Genomic DNA, 17,102 nt, shown 5'->3' with positions numbered 1-17,102 from the left:
CAGACGTCGGACGAGGTATAGTTAGATGTTGTTTTATTTTCGTATTTGATAATGATGTTGGATTGTTGTTTTCTATTCGGATTTGATAATGATGTTGGATTGTTGTTTTCTTTTCGGATTTGATAATGATGTTGGATTGTTGTTTTCTATTCGGATTTGATAATGATGTTGGATTGTTGTTTTCTATTCGGATTTGATAATGATGTTGGATTGTTGTTTTCTTTTCGGATTTGATAATGATGTTGGATTGTTGTTTTCTTTTCGGACTTGATAATGATGTTGGATAAATAAAGGGTCAAAATTGTGTTTTAGGTACGTTTTGATGAATTGGATAGATAAAGGGTCAAAGTATATATTCTTGGAAAAAAATGATTTATTGTGTTTTAGGTACGTTTTGATGAATTGGATAGATAAAGGGTCAAAACTATATTTTTGGATAAAAAATGATTTATCGTGTTTTAGGTACAAATTGATGAATTGGATAGATAAAGGGTCAAAACTACAATTTTGGAATAATAGCCCAGACGGCCGTCTGAGAAATACACCTAAATCTGGACGGCCGTCCGGGATTCCTAGGCAATCTCTGCCCGTGGGACGGCTGTCCGAGATTTAAATCCAATTCATCAATTTGTACCTAAAACACAATAAATCATTTTTTTCCAAAAATATGGTTTTGACCCTTTATCTATCCAATTCATAAAAACGTACCTAAAACACAATAAATCATTTTTTTCCAAGAATATATACTTAACATTATACACTTAACACATATAAAGTACTAAGTTCGACATAACAAAATACTATAACACATTAAATCCAATAAAACTAAACAAAATCAAACACTATTTAGAATATCCTACGCTTGATGTCTACCTCGCAGCGCCTCTGTCAAATATGCAACACTATCATTGCTGTACCTCCGCCACTGCAAGTTAAATGGAGGAAATGGACAATTGTCAGTCATCTTCACATACACAAAGTGACTTCCTGCCTCAAGATGCAATATAGTCATCTGATAAGATAACTGTGAAACACCTTCGGGACCCAGAGTGGCAAATAAGTTTGATTTCCCGAACTGCTAGCCGATAACACCAAAGCATTGTAAGATGTTGCTACAACCACCCCCACGTCCGTGATAGTCATCCACTTTTGAATTGGTGCTTGAGCGTTGTCCCAATGGGCGACTTTCGCCAACACCTGATATACATAATTACCACCACCGAAATAATCCTTGAACAAGGCCTCGTTTCTTCTAATACAGGTATAAATATCCAATCTAACATCCATCCAATCATCCTCGTGATCTTTCACTACACACGCAACGCTTCTATAACCACAATTACCATCCCCTCGAACGTCCGTCCATGTCACAACTTCAGGAACAAGGCAGAAATGAAGATGTCGAAAAAAATCAGGTCGGGGCATTCGTACCGTTTCGGGTCCACTCACAGTCGACGAACGGCTACAGTTTCTGCTTTCAGAAGATGCACCACGACCTCTATTGCCTCGTCCTCGTCCTCGACCTCGTCCAGTTACGTTATCTTCATCCTGTGTGGGGTATAGTGGATACTCATGTGCTGAATTATCCCTCCGTGTGGAGTTGTTCCGCGGACTGCCTCTTGGGTGGTCTACTACTGGTGGTTCATTTAATTCTTTCTACTGGTGGTTCATTTTATATATGTAAAGATATATATATATATATATATATATATATATATATATATATATATATATATATCTTTACATATATAAAAAAAAAAATTTAACCGGGTACCCGATCGTGTACTCGGGTAGAATTTCTAATACCCGGACCCGACCCGGTTTGGGAGCACTGGGTACCCGAACCCGGGAAAAACCCGGTTAAGTAAAAAATTACCCAATCCGGTCGGGTAATACCCGACCGGGTCGGGTCATACCCGAAAATAACCCGACCCGAATGCCCACCCCTACGTATATGTACTAAAAAAAATTGGGTTGCCATTCTTTGTGGCATTTCAATTTCAACAATATATACATGTGTCCTATAAAAGGAGACTGGAATACGTGTGTGTGTGTGTGTGTATGTTTTTGTGTGTAGATTTGGATAAAATTAGGAAGACAAACTCTAATATATTGAATACAAACATCACATAATAGACACTGAATTAAGTTTTCTTTTTTAAATGGATGTTGGTGTTCTTGATTTTACTTGTTAATTATGAAAGCATATGAAATTTATAAAATAATTTTAAACATTTTTTTCCTTGTTAAGAAAGCATAAAAAATCAACAACTGGACAGTAAGAAAGAGGAAGCATAAACTTGTTTCCACATCTTGTATGAAGTAGAGTCTTTGGAATAATATCAACAATTTATGATCGAATAAAGTATGCAAAATCATAGACAAACTTCTTTTTTAAAATAATTAATAATCTCAAATGAGTATTTGTAAAATCAACAAACAAACTTACAAATAAAGTAGTAAGGATCACCATGTTGCAATAAATTGAAGACCAAAAGTTGATTAATAAAGTCCACCCTACATAGTAGAAAGTTGATTAATTATTCTAAATTAATCAAACTAATTTAAACAAACAAAAGCACGAAATAAATTAAAAACGAAAATTTATCAAAGAAAACAAGCATAGGATTTTATTCTCCCCCTATGTGAATATTAATTCTCCAATTCCGTCAATTAGTAACCTGAGATGGTAAATTAATCATAACCCGCTTCCGCATGTATTACGATTCTAATACTCTAGATTAAATTATTGTATTCCTACGCAATCAAATATAGAGCACAACATGAAGCACAAATCTCAATAATAGCTACCTAAGAGATTACCTATATTCCTATGTTAATACAACAAAGTCTCTTCTACCCGAGTTCTAATTATTAACCCGATCTTCCGATTCATGCAATTAACAATAATAGAAAAGCACATAAAGTGGCCAGTTTTATGCACTTAATTAAACAAGTAGAAAAAATAATCTGGAATTAAAACTTGCATAAAATCGTAGAAAAGGGTTCATAAATCCCACATAGGGTTCAAAATAAAATTTTAGAAATAAGCGCTTAGCTAGTCACGATGAAATTAAAAAGTAAACAAAAATAGTTCATGAAAGATAAAAATTATGCTTGAATTTTCAAAGTCTTCGTCTTCGTTATTGATTCTTTTTCCTCTTGAAATTGCGTAGAAAGAGGACCCAGTAATTGTATCTTGAGTTGGTCTCTTAAGGTAGAAAAGTTGAAGAAAAAGGCAGTTTCCTTGTGCAACTAGAAGTTCGTTACTGCACTTCTTCGCCTGCTCGGACGGCCATCAAATGTATAGAAATTAAGTGTAAAAATTCACTCTTCCAGGAAATAGATTCAGACGGCCGTCTCAACTCCTAGTATATTTCTCGGATGACCGTCCGAGATCTTGACCGTCTGACTTTTGACTTCTTCACTTTTTGTCCTTCTTTTCTTCTAATTTGCAGTTTTTACCCCCACTTTATTAAATTCTTTAATTTTTGCCTGAAAGACAGCAAATAAAAACTTTAAGCATCAATTATCAATAAATGCACCAAATGCTCTAATTAAAATATATAATTAAGTGTAAAAATTTACACTTAACAGTCAATAGCTATTAAAAGGCGATCGACTTATAATCATTCTGATGGAGTCTTGATTCTTTGAGAGGATGATGACAAGCGTGATGCCAGCTTTGCCTCGCGGAGTCAACTTCCAGCCTCGTCGAAGTCTTGATCGTCTGGTGTATCTTCAACCCCGAGAGGTGTTTCCCGGAGCCGAAGCTGTTGTTCCCGATATATAAAACGGGTAGTGAATTTAGTAAAATGGTCGAACAAATTAGTTAGTGAAAATACAAAAAGACTAGCCGAGGCGAGTGTTAAGTGTATATTTTTACACTTTATCGTACCTTTTTATTTGAGCTTTTGGTGTGTTTTAACGATAATTGGTGCTTAAAAAGTTGATTTATTGTATTTTAGGTACAAATTGAAGAATTGGAAAAGTATGGGGTTAAAACTGCAATTTTTGAGAAAATATGGGCCAAAAGTAAAAAAATCAAAATTCTGAAGATTTAAAGCTCGGACCCCCGTCCGAGTTTTAGTGCAAATTGTGAGACCCCCGTCCGAGACTCCGAAGTTGCGCAGTAAAGGGATTTTAATTGCACAAGGAAGCTGCCTTCTTCCCCAAGTTCTTCACCCTATATAAGACCAAGCCAAGCACACAATTGAGGATTTTTTTTTTTCGCAATTTTGGAGAGCAACAAAGAAATAACGAAGACGAAGAATTCGAAGACTCTAAGCATAGATTTATCGTTTATGACTTATTTTATTTGTGTTTTTCCTTTAATCATGAGTAGCTAAATTTCTTATTTCTAGGATTTTATTTGGAACCCTATGTGGGATTTATGAACCCAATTCTATGATTTTATGCAAGTTTTAATTCCGGATTATTTCTTGTACTTGTTTTATTAAGTTCATGAAACTGGCCACTTTATGTGCTTTTATGTTATTGTTAATCGCATGAATCGGAAGATCGGGTTAATAATTAGAACTGTGGTAGAAGAGCCTTTGTGGTATTAACATAGGAATATAGTTAATCTCTTAGGTAGCCATTATTGAGATTTGTGTTTAATGCTGTGTTCTAGAATTAATTGCATAGGAATATAGTAATTGAATCTAGAGTATTAGAATCGTAATACACGCGGAAGCGGGTAATGATTATTTTAGCATCTCAGGTTAATAATCCGGGTTAATTGCTTGCATAATTGAAGTAATTGGGGGAGTAATAATCACATAGGAGGGAGAATAAAATCATAGGCTTGCTTATCTTGATTAAATCTTTGTTTTAAATTGCTTTCTTGTTTTTGCTTGCTTTTAATTTAGTTTAATTTAGTTAATTTTCTCTAAAATTCGACTGTGTAGGGTGGGCTTGATAATAGTTGGTAGAATTTAGCGTCTAGGATTAGATAATTAAATATTCCCTATGGGTTCGATATCCGGACTTTTAGTCCACTATATTACTTGTACGATACGTGCACTTGCGTGTAGGTTTTCGGCCAACAAGTTTTTGGCGCCGTTGCCGGGGAATATTTTAATTATTTATTTTATTCTAGCTCTAGATTTGAACAATTTTCACGATTCACCCATTTAATTTTTGTTTTATTTTACTTTTCTTTTTAGGTACTGTGTATGCGCAGAAGACTCGATCTAGCTAGAGAACCGTTTGATCCCGAAATCGAACGTACTTTTCGAGCCGCTAGGAGACGACAACGTGCAAACAATATAATGGCAGACGAAGAACGCAGAGACGCAGAGGGACATTTACTCGATGCGAATGGAATTCGCATCCAAGACCCACCCCCTCAACTTCCGTTACAGCCTGCAGTTAGGCCACGGGCACTTCAAGACTACATAATCCCTACTCTCGACGGATTCCGCCCGAGCATCCAATATCCACCTATTGAGGCGCACAGTTTTGAGATCAAGCAAGGCCTCTTGACGATGCTGCAAAATAACGGGCTATTTAGTGGATTGGCAGGTGAAGATCCCCATCTTCACATTGTAAATTTTCTAGATACCTGTAATTCCCACCGTCAAAACGACGTTTCCCAAGAGGCGCTGCAAGTAATTCTCTTCAAGCATTCCTTACAAGGAAGAGCTCGCCAGTGGTTGATGTCCCAAGCCCCCCACTCTATCTCGTCGTGGCCTCAACTCCTCAACTTTTTCATGAAAGTTTATAGCTCACCCGAGAAGGACGAGAGAATCCGATGATAAATTCACAATTTCGTCCAAGAGCAAGGCGAGCAATTATACGAGGCACGGGAGAGATTTAAGACCCTTTTGAGGCAGTGTCCAACACATGGAGTCGAACAATGGCGGCAAATCCACATCTTCTACCAAGGGATTAACGAGAATGCACGAACCGCCTTAGATGCATCAACTGGAGGTAATTTTATGAGTCAATCGATACCGGATGCATTTATCATGTTGGATCAAATTACTCAAAATCGGTTTGCCAAGTCAAGCGAGAGGACGGTTAGTGGAGCCAAGAAAGTTTCCGGAGTGTTGGAGTTAGATGCAATTACGACCCTTCAAGCTCAAGTGACCCAAATTGCTCAACAAAATCAACTCCTTCTACAGCACATCAAGGCAACTCCATCACAACAAGTCCAAGCCGTTGAATCTCCATGTTGTGAAATTTGCGGTGGAAATCACTACACGCTCCAATGCCAACAAGATGTGGAATCGCTCAACTACGTCAATAACGCGCCTCGCCAATTCCAAAATCAAGGGTGGAGATCACAAGGGCAATATGGAGGAAATCAACAAGGCCAAGGATATCAAAGACCTCAAGGTCAATTCCAAAATCAAGCCCCTCCTCAACAAAGCTATCAAGGCAACAATCCACCGGCCCAAAAATCAAACACAGAGGAGATATTGGCCTAATTCAGGACCGCTACCCAAGCCTCGCTGCGGAATTTGGAGAATCAATTCGCTCAATTCGCTTTGAATCAAGAGAACCGTCCGGCGGGAGCATTGCCATCGAATACGGAAGATCCTCGAAAGCAAAAGTTCGAGACGTGCCAAGCTATCGATTTCAAGATCGAGAAAAAGGAAGAAATTCAAGTCAAGCCGCAAGTCACTGTAGCCGAATGGGTGGAACCAATCCCATATCCACAAAGATTGCTAACGGAAAATATCGAGGTCGAGACGTGCCAAGCAGTCACCTTGAAGAACGGTAAGCAATTGGAGGAAGCCCCACGAAAAGTGAAGAGAAACACGATAATCGAGAAGCCGAAAGTGAATGAGGAAAAAGAATCAACTCATGAAGAGCCACCATCAACGGTGCCTTCACAAGTCCCTCCAATTCCTTACCCTCAAAAGTTTATAATGAAGAAGCTCGATGCCGAATATCAAAGATTTTTGGACAAGTTGAAGGAAATTCGCATAAATATTCCTTTCATTGAAGCACTTCAAAAGATGCCAAAGTGGGTGAAGTTCCTCAAGGACCTCGTGAAGAAAAGTAAGAAACTGCAAGGGAACGAGATGATCCAACTCACGGAGCAAATTAGTGCAATTCTTACTCGGCCTCTTCCACAAAAACTCGGTGATCCACGTAAGTTTACTATTCCTTGTACTATAGGAGGTAAAAATTTTAGATTGCTCATTGATTTAGGTGCTAGCATTAATCTTATGCCGTACTCTTCTTTTAAAAATCTTGGGTTAGGAGAAATTGAACCGACGGCTATAACTCTTCAATTAGCCGATAGATCTTTAGTTTACCCAAAAAGTATTTTAGAGAATGTGCTAGTGAAAGTCAATAAATTTATATTCCTTGTCGATTTCGTTATACTTGATATAGATGAGGATAGGGAGATACCTCTTATCGTAGGGAGACCGTTTTTAGCCACGTCGAAAACGCTAATTGATTGTGCTAGTGGTGATCTTACAATGACTGTTCATGATCAAACAATCAAATTCAATGTTTTTAGTGCTAATAAAATTCCATGTGATAATAATGATTATTTTGCTATTGAGCTTATGGATTTTTCAACTCATGAAAAATTTGATGTTTTGAACTTGGACAATGGGAAAGTATCTTTGAGTGCAAGAGATGATGGCGGAAACAAGAATAAGAAGGAGCAAGTTTACTTCGTGGACTCAATTTCAACTCCTCCGGGAGAAACTCATACGAGTCGAGGTCTTAACGACGAGGAGAATGCAAGGAAGATGTTGCCACCCAAAGACTCGAGCAAGTCACGAGAGAAGGATGAGTCAAGCTATTGTGGTCGTACGGAGAAAATCAAAAAGGAATTGCACAAAGGACGATTGGTGTTATTGTGCAAATCCCGTCTTTGGTTATTTCCCAGGAAGCGCAAATCAAAGTGGTCGCGGCCGTTTATTGTCCAAGAAATTCTTCCCGACGAGGTGGTCAAAATAAAGGAGCGAGATTCAAATCGGACGTTCAACGTGAAGCGGAGCCGGCTCAAACCGTATTGGGAAGCGAGTGAAGAATGCCAAGTGACCTCGGTCACTTTTGCTTGAAAAGAACGAAGCAACGTCCGGCTGAAGACATTAAACTTAGCGCTTCTCGGGAGGCAACCCGAGCTTTATTGTTTTTCGTAGTTTTCATTAATTTTTTGTTTCGTTTTTATTGTCATAGGCATGCATTCTAATTAATCTATTTGAATTTTACTTTTCAGGGTCGAAAACATGATCGAGGGTCGAGTCGGCCGTCCGTACGAAGAAAAAAAAAAAAAAAAAAAAAAAAGAGGTTGAGACGGTCGTCCCACAAAAAAAGGCACAAAACCGGGACGGTCATCCCTAAACCAGTGATTGGTGGCAAACTTCGGACGGCCGTCCGAAAAACAGGTATAAAAACCAGACGGCCGTCCCCAAAACAGTGAGGGACCGGTAACTCTCGAACGGCCGTCCGAGAACAAGGCACAAATACGGGACGGTCGTCCCACAGGCAGTGGTGAGGCAGAACGCTCGGACGGCCGTCCGAGAAATAGGCTAAAAAATGGGACGGCCGTCCGAGGCTATAATGGGGCATTATAAAGTTCTAAAAATCAGATTTTCTCCCCCATTATTTTCTCAACCCTTCTCTTTCATTCTCTCAACCCCCCACACACAATTTTCGAATTTTTTGAACTTCTCTTCCAAAAATTCTTCAATTTCACACACATAAGTCACTCACGCACTCTCAAATAATTATTTTGTGTTGGTATTGACAGGCAGGCTAGAGAATCGAACCAACTTCTTCAAAATCTCATCTTTCAAGGCACGCCCACAAGGTGTTCGACAAATTGCCTCAACCAAATTTGGAGGTCGATTCTCATCCAATTCTTACCGCATCCATTCCAAAACTTCTCCCAAATATGTCGTCCAACAAACGAGGTCGCACTGATGAAGCTTCATCTTCCAAAGGCAAAGGCAAAGGCAAGAAAGGTGCCACCAAAACGACGATTCATTTTCCCGAAAAATAAGCTTTTAGTGTGGAAGGCGCCGCGGCTCTATTCGATAAACAAGGCAAAAAGACCGTCATCACGGAACGGGCCTTGACAATCACGTTGTCACACTTAGCCAAACTTAACCAAGAAATCATAAGACGAGGATGGCAAAGGGTTTGTGAACCGGAGCCAATTTACAACATATCGATCGTACGAGAGTTTTATGCGAACACGTTGGTACTCAAGCATCCACGAGAATTCACAAGTGTGGTTCGAAAAATTTATGTTAGTTGGAAGACGGATGATATAAATCAATATTACGGGCTCCCGTGGTTGGGTCAAAATTGTCGAGAGATGAGCAACGAAGTCACCAAAGAGCAAATTGGTGAAGTGTTGAGTGATGGACATCCAAGATGGATCGAATACCCGGACAAGGGGACGTACGAACTCAGTTGGAAAAGCATCAATTATGAAGGCAAGGCGTGGTTGACGTTTATTTGCGCTAACATAATCCCAACTACATCGTTTAGTCGGATCAACCACGAACGGTGTGCGCTCGCTTATTACATTATCACGGGGAAGCCGGTCGACATCGGGTCAATTATGTCCGATCAGATTTGGCTTTCCATGCGTGATAATACAAAGGGCATCTTCTTCCCTAGCCTCGTCACGGGATTGTGCAAAAGAAAGAAGGTCCCCAAATTACCAAATGATATCGAGATCAACATCCGGAAGCCGATTGCCGATTTTGCGGCCTCGCTATTCAAAGAAGCCGCCTATGACGAGCCGCAAGCCGCTCTTCAAGCCCCAGACGAGCCCGAAGCCTCAAGCTCCCGTTCCGATCGACGGTTCCGAAAGAAGATGGAGCGAGAGATGATAATTACTAGGAACCGATTGACTACCGTCGAGCATAAAGTCAATACGCTGGAGGCACTTCAACGGTGGTCGAGCAAGATGCTACAAGCTATTGTCCAACATTTGGGATGCGGGACGCCCGATTGCATCGAGCCGGCACCTTTACCGGCACCCATTCTTGAGCCCGTACCCGAGCTTTCCGATGAGGACGAGCGTGAGAGAGCGAGAGAGGAGCACCCCGATCACATCGACTCCGACTAAATCAGGTGTTTTCTATCCTTAAATTTTGTGCTAAATTCGTTGAGGGCAACGAAAATTTTAAGTTTGGGGGTGAAAAACATGTTATTTTTTATGCTTATTTGTTTTAGTTTGCATGCATTAGGTTTTATTCGTTTTTATTGTTTTTCTCGTTTTTATTGTTTTTCTCGTTTTTCCGGAATATAAAAAAAAAAAAAACAAAAAAAATTGCTTGAGTTGAATGCATCGATGATTTATGATGATGAGAGATGATCAATGTTTGATGATGAGATTGCTTGTTTTGTGTGATAAGGATTTGATGTTTGTTTAGCTTTCGATTAAACGGGACTTAGAAGCGAATTATTGCTAGGAATCACATTTTATGCATTGCATTGGTTGAATGTTTTGTATTTTAAATTTGGAATTAATTTGTGCTAGATCATGCTATGTTCGGTTTTAAGACTCACCTTAGGAAATTTATGATACGAAGTATTGAGTAGTGAGTGATTTGGGATATGATTTGGGCCTTCTTTGAACTGTTTGAGCCTTTCAAGCCGACCTTTTTATCGAAATTATCCTTAGAACCTTGATTTGAGCCTCGGAGAAAAGGTGTTCTTTCTTTTAGCCAATGTGTAAGGTAGAATAGGTGGAGATTCTTGAAAATTACCCCTTGGAGTTCGGTCGAAATTTTTTATAAGGTCCTTCTTCTTCTTCGAAAAAAAAAAGAAAAAAAAGAAGAAAAGACAAATATCTATGCTTCTATATATATATATATATATATATATATATATATATATATATATATATATATATATATATATATATATATATATATATATATATATATATATATATATATATATATATAAAAGAAGAAGAAGAGACTAGCTCTACAAAAAAAGAGGTTTTAAATAACGAAACAATGGTAACAATTGTAAAATTTGTCACAATAAGTAGTCTATCGTAACGAATTATAATTTTTGTCACGAAAAATTCATTGTTTTGTAACGCTACTATAAAGTCGTTACCAAAAGACGAATTTCGTTACCAAAAAACCCAATATTTGGCGACAACCAAATATATTGTTACAAAACCTTTATTTTTGTTACGAAAAATATTTTCTAGTGACAAAGATAAACAATCGTTACAAATGTGATAATATTATCACAAAAACTTGTTATTCTTTTGTGACAAATTTGAATCTATTACAAATAATCTATTACAAATTTTTATTTTTTTTATTTTTAAGATACAAATAATAAAATTCTAATTTATTAAGATAAAATTTCCCTTTTTTCCTTTTATTTTTATTTTTCGTAATAAATAAGTAAAACATATAATTAATAACAAGTTAATAGGAATTTTTATTTAGTCAGAAAGATATATATATATATATATATATATATATATATATATATATATATATATATATATATATATATATATATATATATATATATATCTCCAAATCTCCAAGTAGAGAACTCACGACATCAACTAGCGAAGGGGCTGCTCCTTTTGTCTTTCCCTCAAACCTTTCCCCCAAACCAGTCCCTCTCTCCCACGATTTCAGCCCCTCAATCTTTTTTTCCCCCCAAAACTCCCTCTCGTCATGCCTCTTTCATTTTCCCCTAAATTATTTGCTGCCTATTTCATTCAATTTCTTTCTCCAAGGTTTTTCCTATCCATATATTCTGAAATTTGGGGCAGGAGATAACATATAATTCAGAGGATTTTCGAATTCATAAGAGAATCCAGAGAAATTAAAAGCAAATCAAAGGAAAAGGGAGCTAGGGTTTCAATTGATAAAGAGGAGAAATCGTTAATTGACAGCCGATTTGGTGAAGTTTTGGTGAGCAGGATACATCGTTAGGAAGCCTCGACATAAGCTAATTTTCCGGTGGTGGTTTACGGCTGTTGTCTCAGGTGTTGGTGGTCGCCGAAATTAGAGGTAATTAGACTTTGAATTTCGAATTTATTTCTTCTAGAAAGTTGTAGAGCAGACCAACTTCTGCAGGGATAACTATTTTCCCCCAAATTCAGACTATTATACGAACTACAAAACCAATTTTAATCTGACAGTTGTTTCGGCGTTATTTGAGAAATAATAAACCTTTTGCCGTCTTCGTTTTTGGGGCAGAATTTGAGGGGTTTAGAGTTAGAATTTTAAAACAGTTTCTTTTTAAAAATAGTAGATAGCAAGAGAAGTTTGAAAGATGTTCTGAATTTTACCCTTGTTGATAGAGTTTTACCGTTTGTTTGAAGTGGGAGACGAGCGAGTCTGAATCTGCCAATTCTGACAGTTTCTGTAGTCAATCATTCGGGTCTCTTTTATATGTGTAGTGTTAATATTTTGGGGTCAGTGTGTTATGTGGAATTGTAGATGAAGTTGTGATATTACGAGAAGAATGCATCTACGCTTAGATTGGGCATAGGTGAAGATGGTTTTTGGGTGAAGTAGCAACAACAGCGGCGATTGGGCAGAGCTGCAACGGCGATTGGGCGAAGCCGCAACGGCGATTGGACAAAGCCGGAATGGCAATTGGCAAAACGGAAATTTAAGGTAGAACTAGTAAAAATTGCTTTTTGTGTATTAGTTTTGGATCATCTTCTCTATTTAATCACTTGTACATATTACTCAAAAGATTAACCTATATATTACTTCGTATATGGTAAATTTGCAATGCTTGAAAAAACTATAACACTAGTTTAAGAATTTCTCAATAATATTCGTATGTAGTTATGGTAAATTTGCAATGCTTGAAAAAACTATAACACTAGTTTAAGAATTTCTCAATAATATTCGTATGTAGTTGATATAGTTGTTATGTCTTACAGGTAATTAACCCCGCCTTCAACATAATCTTGAATTTTTCCACTTTCTAGATGGTTCTAGAAGTTTCCTAGTAATGTTCATCCTTCCAATATTTTTTTCAGCTTCAAATGGAAATCCGAGAAATGCAAATTCATTGCATTACATTGATCCTTCAGGTCAAAGAAACGCCTATCAGCAGGTAACACATCTGAACAATCACGACATTTTTGGTGCAAATATATTTTTCAATCTTGATTTGGGCTATAGATGTTAAATAATGCAAAAACTCGTTTGTAGGCAATAATGGAGATTGGAGAGGTGATACAATTCTACGATTCAGACATACGTTTTCTTGCTTGGGGATTCGGTGGAAGAATACCCAATGCTTCAGTATCTCACTGTTTCAACTTGAATGGAAGTTTATCCGATTGTGAGGTAATTAATATATATTAATATATTATTCTAGTTAAGGACCGAGAACCTAAACTTTAGATGCTAAGATGAATGTTGTCTAGGCTAGCTAGCTATTACTTGAAATTCTTATTGCTTCTTTAGTGGTTGCTTAAATCTCATCCTCTGAATTCTTATCAGTGCTTTTAAAAATATATTTGTTCTATTCTCATGATATTAGTTCTTAATTTCCATCTATGTCCTTATGTAATGTGTATCATTAAAATTATTCTGGTACAGTCGAATTGTACTTGTGTCTGCAGGTTTTTGGAATAGATACAATGGTGGATATTGCAACATGATGTTGCAGAAAAAAAGGAATTTATTGTGTTTTATATTTTCTTTGTTTAAAAAAAGAAAAACAATAAAACATGATGTATTTTATATTTTAATCTTGTATAAGGATGTAATTATAAATTTATTGTGTTTTATATTTTATATTTTAAGCTTGTATAAGGATTTATATAGTATTTGTGAGAATTATATAGGTAGCAAAAATATATTTTTTTAAAATAAATTATGAGTATTTGTGAGGATAAAATTGTCACATAAGGTATTTGTAACGAATATTGTTATTACAAATATATATAAAATATTACTCCAAATTTGACTATTGGTGACGAATTTATTTCTTGTAACGATATTAAATAGTTTTAGTGAGGATCAAGTTGTTACCATAAATAGAGATATTGTAACAAACCATAGGTCGTTACCAATACATTTGTAACGAATATAGAAAACTTGTCACCTAAACTTCTAGCGTCGAGCTTTAAAGGACAAACAAAAGGTAACAAATCTGTCGTTACAATAAGTTTTAGCGACAAATTTGGCACTTATTGTGACAATTTTTTTCCTTACTAAAAGTGTCTTTTTTTGTAGTGTAGAAGGGAGAAATAAGGACTAGTTGTTGAATTATTTTTGAAAACTCGATCCATTGCCTCAAAAGCAAAAGTGGAGACTTTTGAACTTTTGAAAATCGAGTTTATTAAAGTCCGTAGAGGTGAATTCATTGTTTCAAATGCATGTCTTTCAAATTTTGGCGTAATCACCTAAATTCAAGAAGAATAGCCACACATACCCATATTTCCTACCTCGAACCAAAGAGCCTAACAATTGAAAGCGACAAAGCCCCAATGATCCCAATAGCTTAATGTTCGATATTAGTAGAGTAGAATAATTTGGTGAGTATTTGGAGTCAAGCATATGCATGTAAGTATAAATTCTTTCTATCTTTAATTTGCAAATATTGGATGCTTGAAGCAATTGTATGAAGTGTGGTTTTTGGTAATGGTGAGTGACTAAGTGTTGTTGAATTTTGAGCTTGCGAATGCCTAAGAATTGTCATTATAATTACAAATTCTAAAAATGTGAAGTTGATCATTGATCTATGTGGATGAGATGTTATCGTTGAGTTATTTGCTTATTGGTAGATTTTGCTTGAGGACAAGCAAAAGTTCAAGTTTGGAGGTGTGTTTAGTGTATATTTTTACACTTTATCGAACTTTTTATTTGAGCTTTTGGTGTGTTTTAACGATAATTGGTGCTTAAAAAGTTGATTTATTGTATTTTAGGTACAAACTGAAGAATTGGAAAAGTATGGGGTCAAAACTACAATTTTGGAGAAAATATGGGCCAAAAGTAAAAAAATCAAAATTCTGAAGATTTAAAGCTCGGACCCCCATCCGAGTTTTAGTGCACATTGTGAGACCCCCGTCCGAGACTCCGAAGTTGCGCAGTAAAGGGATTTTAATTGCACAAGGAAGCTGCCTTCTTCCCCAAGTTCTTCACCCTATATAAGACCAAACCAAGCACACAATTGAGGATCTTTTTACGCAATTTTGGAGAGCAACAAAGCAATAACGAAGACGAAGAATTCGAAGACTCTAAGCATAGATTTATCGTTTATGACTTATTTTATTTGTGTTTTTCCTTTAATCATGAGTAGCTAAATTTCTTATTTCTAGGATTTTATTTGGAACCCTATGTGGGATTTATGAACCCAATTCTATGATTTTATGCAAGTTTTAATTCCGGATTATTTCTTCTACTTGTTTTATTAAGTTCATGAAACTGGCCACTTTATGTGCTTTTATGTTATTGTTAATGGCATGAATCGGAAGATCGGGTTAATAATTAGAACTGTGGTAGAAGAGCCTTTGTGGTATTAACATAGGAATATAGTTAATCTCTTAGGTAGCCATTATTGAGATTTGTGTTTAATGCTGTGTTCTAGAATTAATTGCATAGGAATATAGTAATTGAATCTAGAGTATTAGAATCGTAATACACGCGGAAGCGGGTTATGATTATTTTAGCATCTCAGGTTAATAATCCGGGTTAATTGCTTGCATAATTGAAGTAATTGAGGGAGTAATAATCACATAGGGGGGGGGGGGGGGGGGAGAATAAAATCCTAGGCTTGCTTATCTTGATTAAATCTTCGTTTTAAATTGCTTTCTTGTTTTTGCTTGCTTTTAATTTAGTTTAATTTAGTTAATTTTCTCTAAAATTCGACTGTGTAGGGTGGGCTTGATAATAGTTGGTAGAATTTAGCGTCTAGGATTAGATAATTAAATATTCCCTGTGGGTTCGATATCCGGACTTTTAGTCCACTATATTACTTGTACGATACGTGCACTTGCGTGTAGGTTTTCGACCAACAGCGAGAAAACTCTTTCCTTAAGATGATATTGCCCCGCTACGGTGCTTACAAATTATTTGACAATCGTCTCTCAAAATATAATAGCTAGTCTCGAGTACAACGAACGTTACTTTGTGTCTCAAACTCTCGAATCGAATACGGAAGAAAATATTCTATGAAGAATGTTTTCGGTCTTAAAAAAGAAGAATTCCATAGAACAAAATTATGGAATTGAATTGATTTATATGTTATCAAATCAAACATGTGGAGTTTCTATTTATAAGTTTCCAATTGTTGTCATTAATGAACACAACCCTTAGGAAATTAAACAAGTGAAGAGGTGTGGCCACACCTCTTCATATTGTTCACACCTATTTGATCAAATAGGTGCTTAAAACCTTTTTTAATTTTCATTCAAAAATAATTTTATTTTATTAACTAAATATCTAATAATCCCCCACATGAATGAAATTAACGAAAAACGATGGATTCTATCGAGATTTCAAGTGGACACTATTGCATTGGGAATTTGTGGTAGCTTATGACTTTGAAGCTTCCTTAGTGCTATACCATCGGATTTACTTGGCTAGTTAGTGAACGCGATGTCTTGAACTGCCACCCGTTTATGTAAACCAAGACAATGATATCCACACAATATTTTTTCCACATTTCATCAGTTCTCATGGTTGCGTCCACTTTGACCTTGAAGCACATCTTGGATTCATAAGTGTTTGTCATTTTGAAGTGGCCCACATTTTTACACTTAGATAGGTGATGTTCTATTAAAGGTATCCTGCCAATACCTCACTTTTTGTCAAGGTATTGGAATCATTAAAAGCTTTCGCTTATCATTTACCCTCTCTGCATGCAACACTAAATGTCTTAATAAATAAAAAGAATTAATACAATCATAAGAAAATTACAACAGTACATGCTTAACTGTCTCCAAAATGTGTGTGTGTGGGTGGGTGTGAGAAGAATCTATGTAATAATTATAAAATGAATGACAATGAGATAAGAAATTGAAAAGAAAAAAAAAAATATATCACTGAGCATTTTCTTTGGGCTGGAAAATAATGGTGGAATGTTGAATAGTAAAGTGTTTATATATTAATTTTTCGGAATAATTAGTGAAAACCCCCAATACATTTGGGTATATTAAG

At 36.4% G+C, this 17,102-nt stretch overlaps 2 protein-coding genes across 2 annotated transcripts; one reads left to right on the top strand and one right to left on the bottom strand.

Annotated features, from left to right (window-relative positions):
* Positions 1 to 856: 856 nt before the first annotated feature.
* Positions 857 to 1,425, bottom strand: LOC148766328 (uncharacterized). Its single transcript, XM_088827233.1, has 2 exons — positions 1,036 to 1,425; positions 857 to 925 (listed from the first exon to the last, which is right to left on the bottom strand). Exons 1-2 carry the CDS (start codon positions 1,423 to 1,425, stop codon positions 857 to 859), a joined length of 459 nt encoding a protein of 152 aa, XP_088683359.1.
* An 11,443-nt stretch (positions 1,426 to 12,868) lies between these two features.
* LOC148766327 (protein BONZAI 1-like) lies at positions 12,869 to 13,853 on the top strand. The gene is made up of 3 exons (XM_088827025.1): positions 12,869 to 13,047; positions 13,146 to 13,283; positions 13,562 to 13,853. Exons 1-3 carry the CDS (start codon positions 12,943 to 12,945, stop codon positions 13,598 to 13,600), a joined length of 282 nt encoding a protein of 93 aa, XP_088683151.1. The 5' UTR covers positions 12,869 to 12,942; the 3' UTR covers positions 13,601 to 13,853.
* Positions 13,854 to 17,102: the final 3,249 nt, after the last annotated feature.

The sequence above is a fragment of the Erythranthe guttata genome, chromosome 12, assembly GCF_056151865.1.
Source record: "Erythranthe guttata isolate IM_541 chromosome 12, IM_541, whole genome shotgun sequence".
NCBI classification, from domain to species: domain Eukaryota; kingdom Viridiplantae; phylum Streptophyta; class Magnoliopsida; order Lamiales; family Phrymaceae; genus Erythranthe; species Erythranthe guttata.
This window is presented reverse-complemented; position numbering and strand designations above follow the sequence as displayed.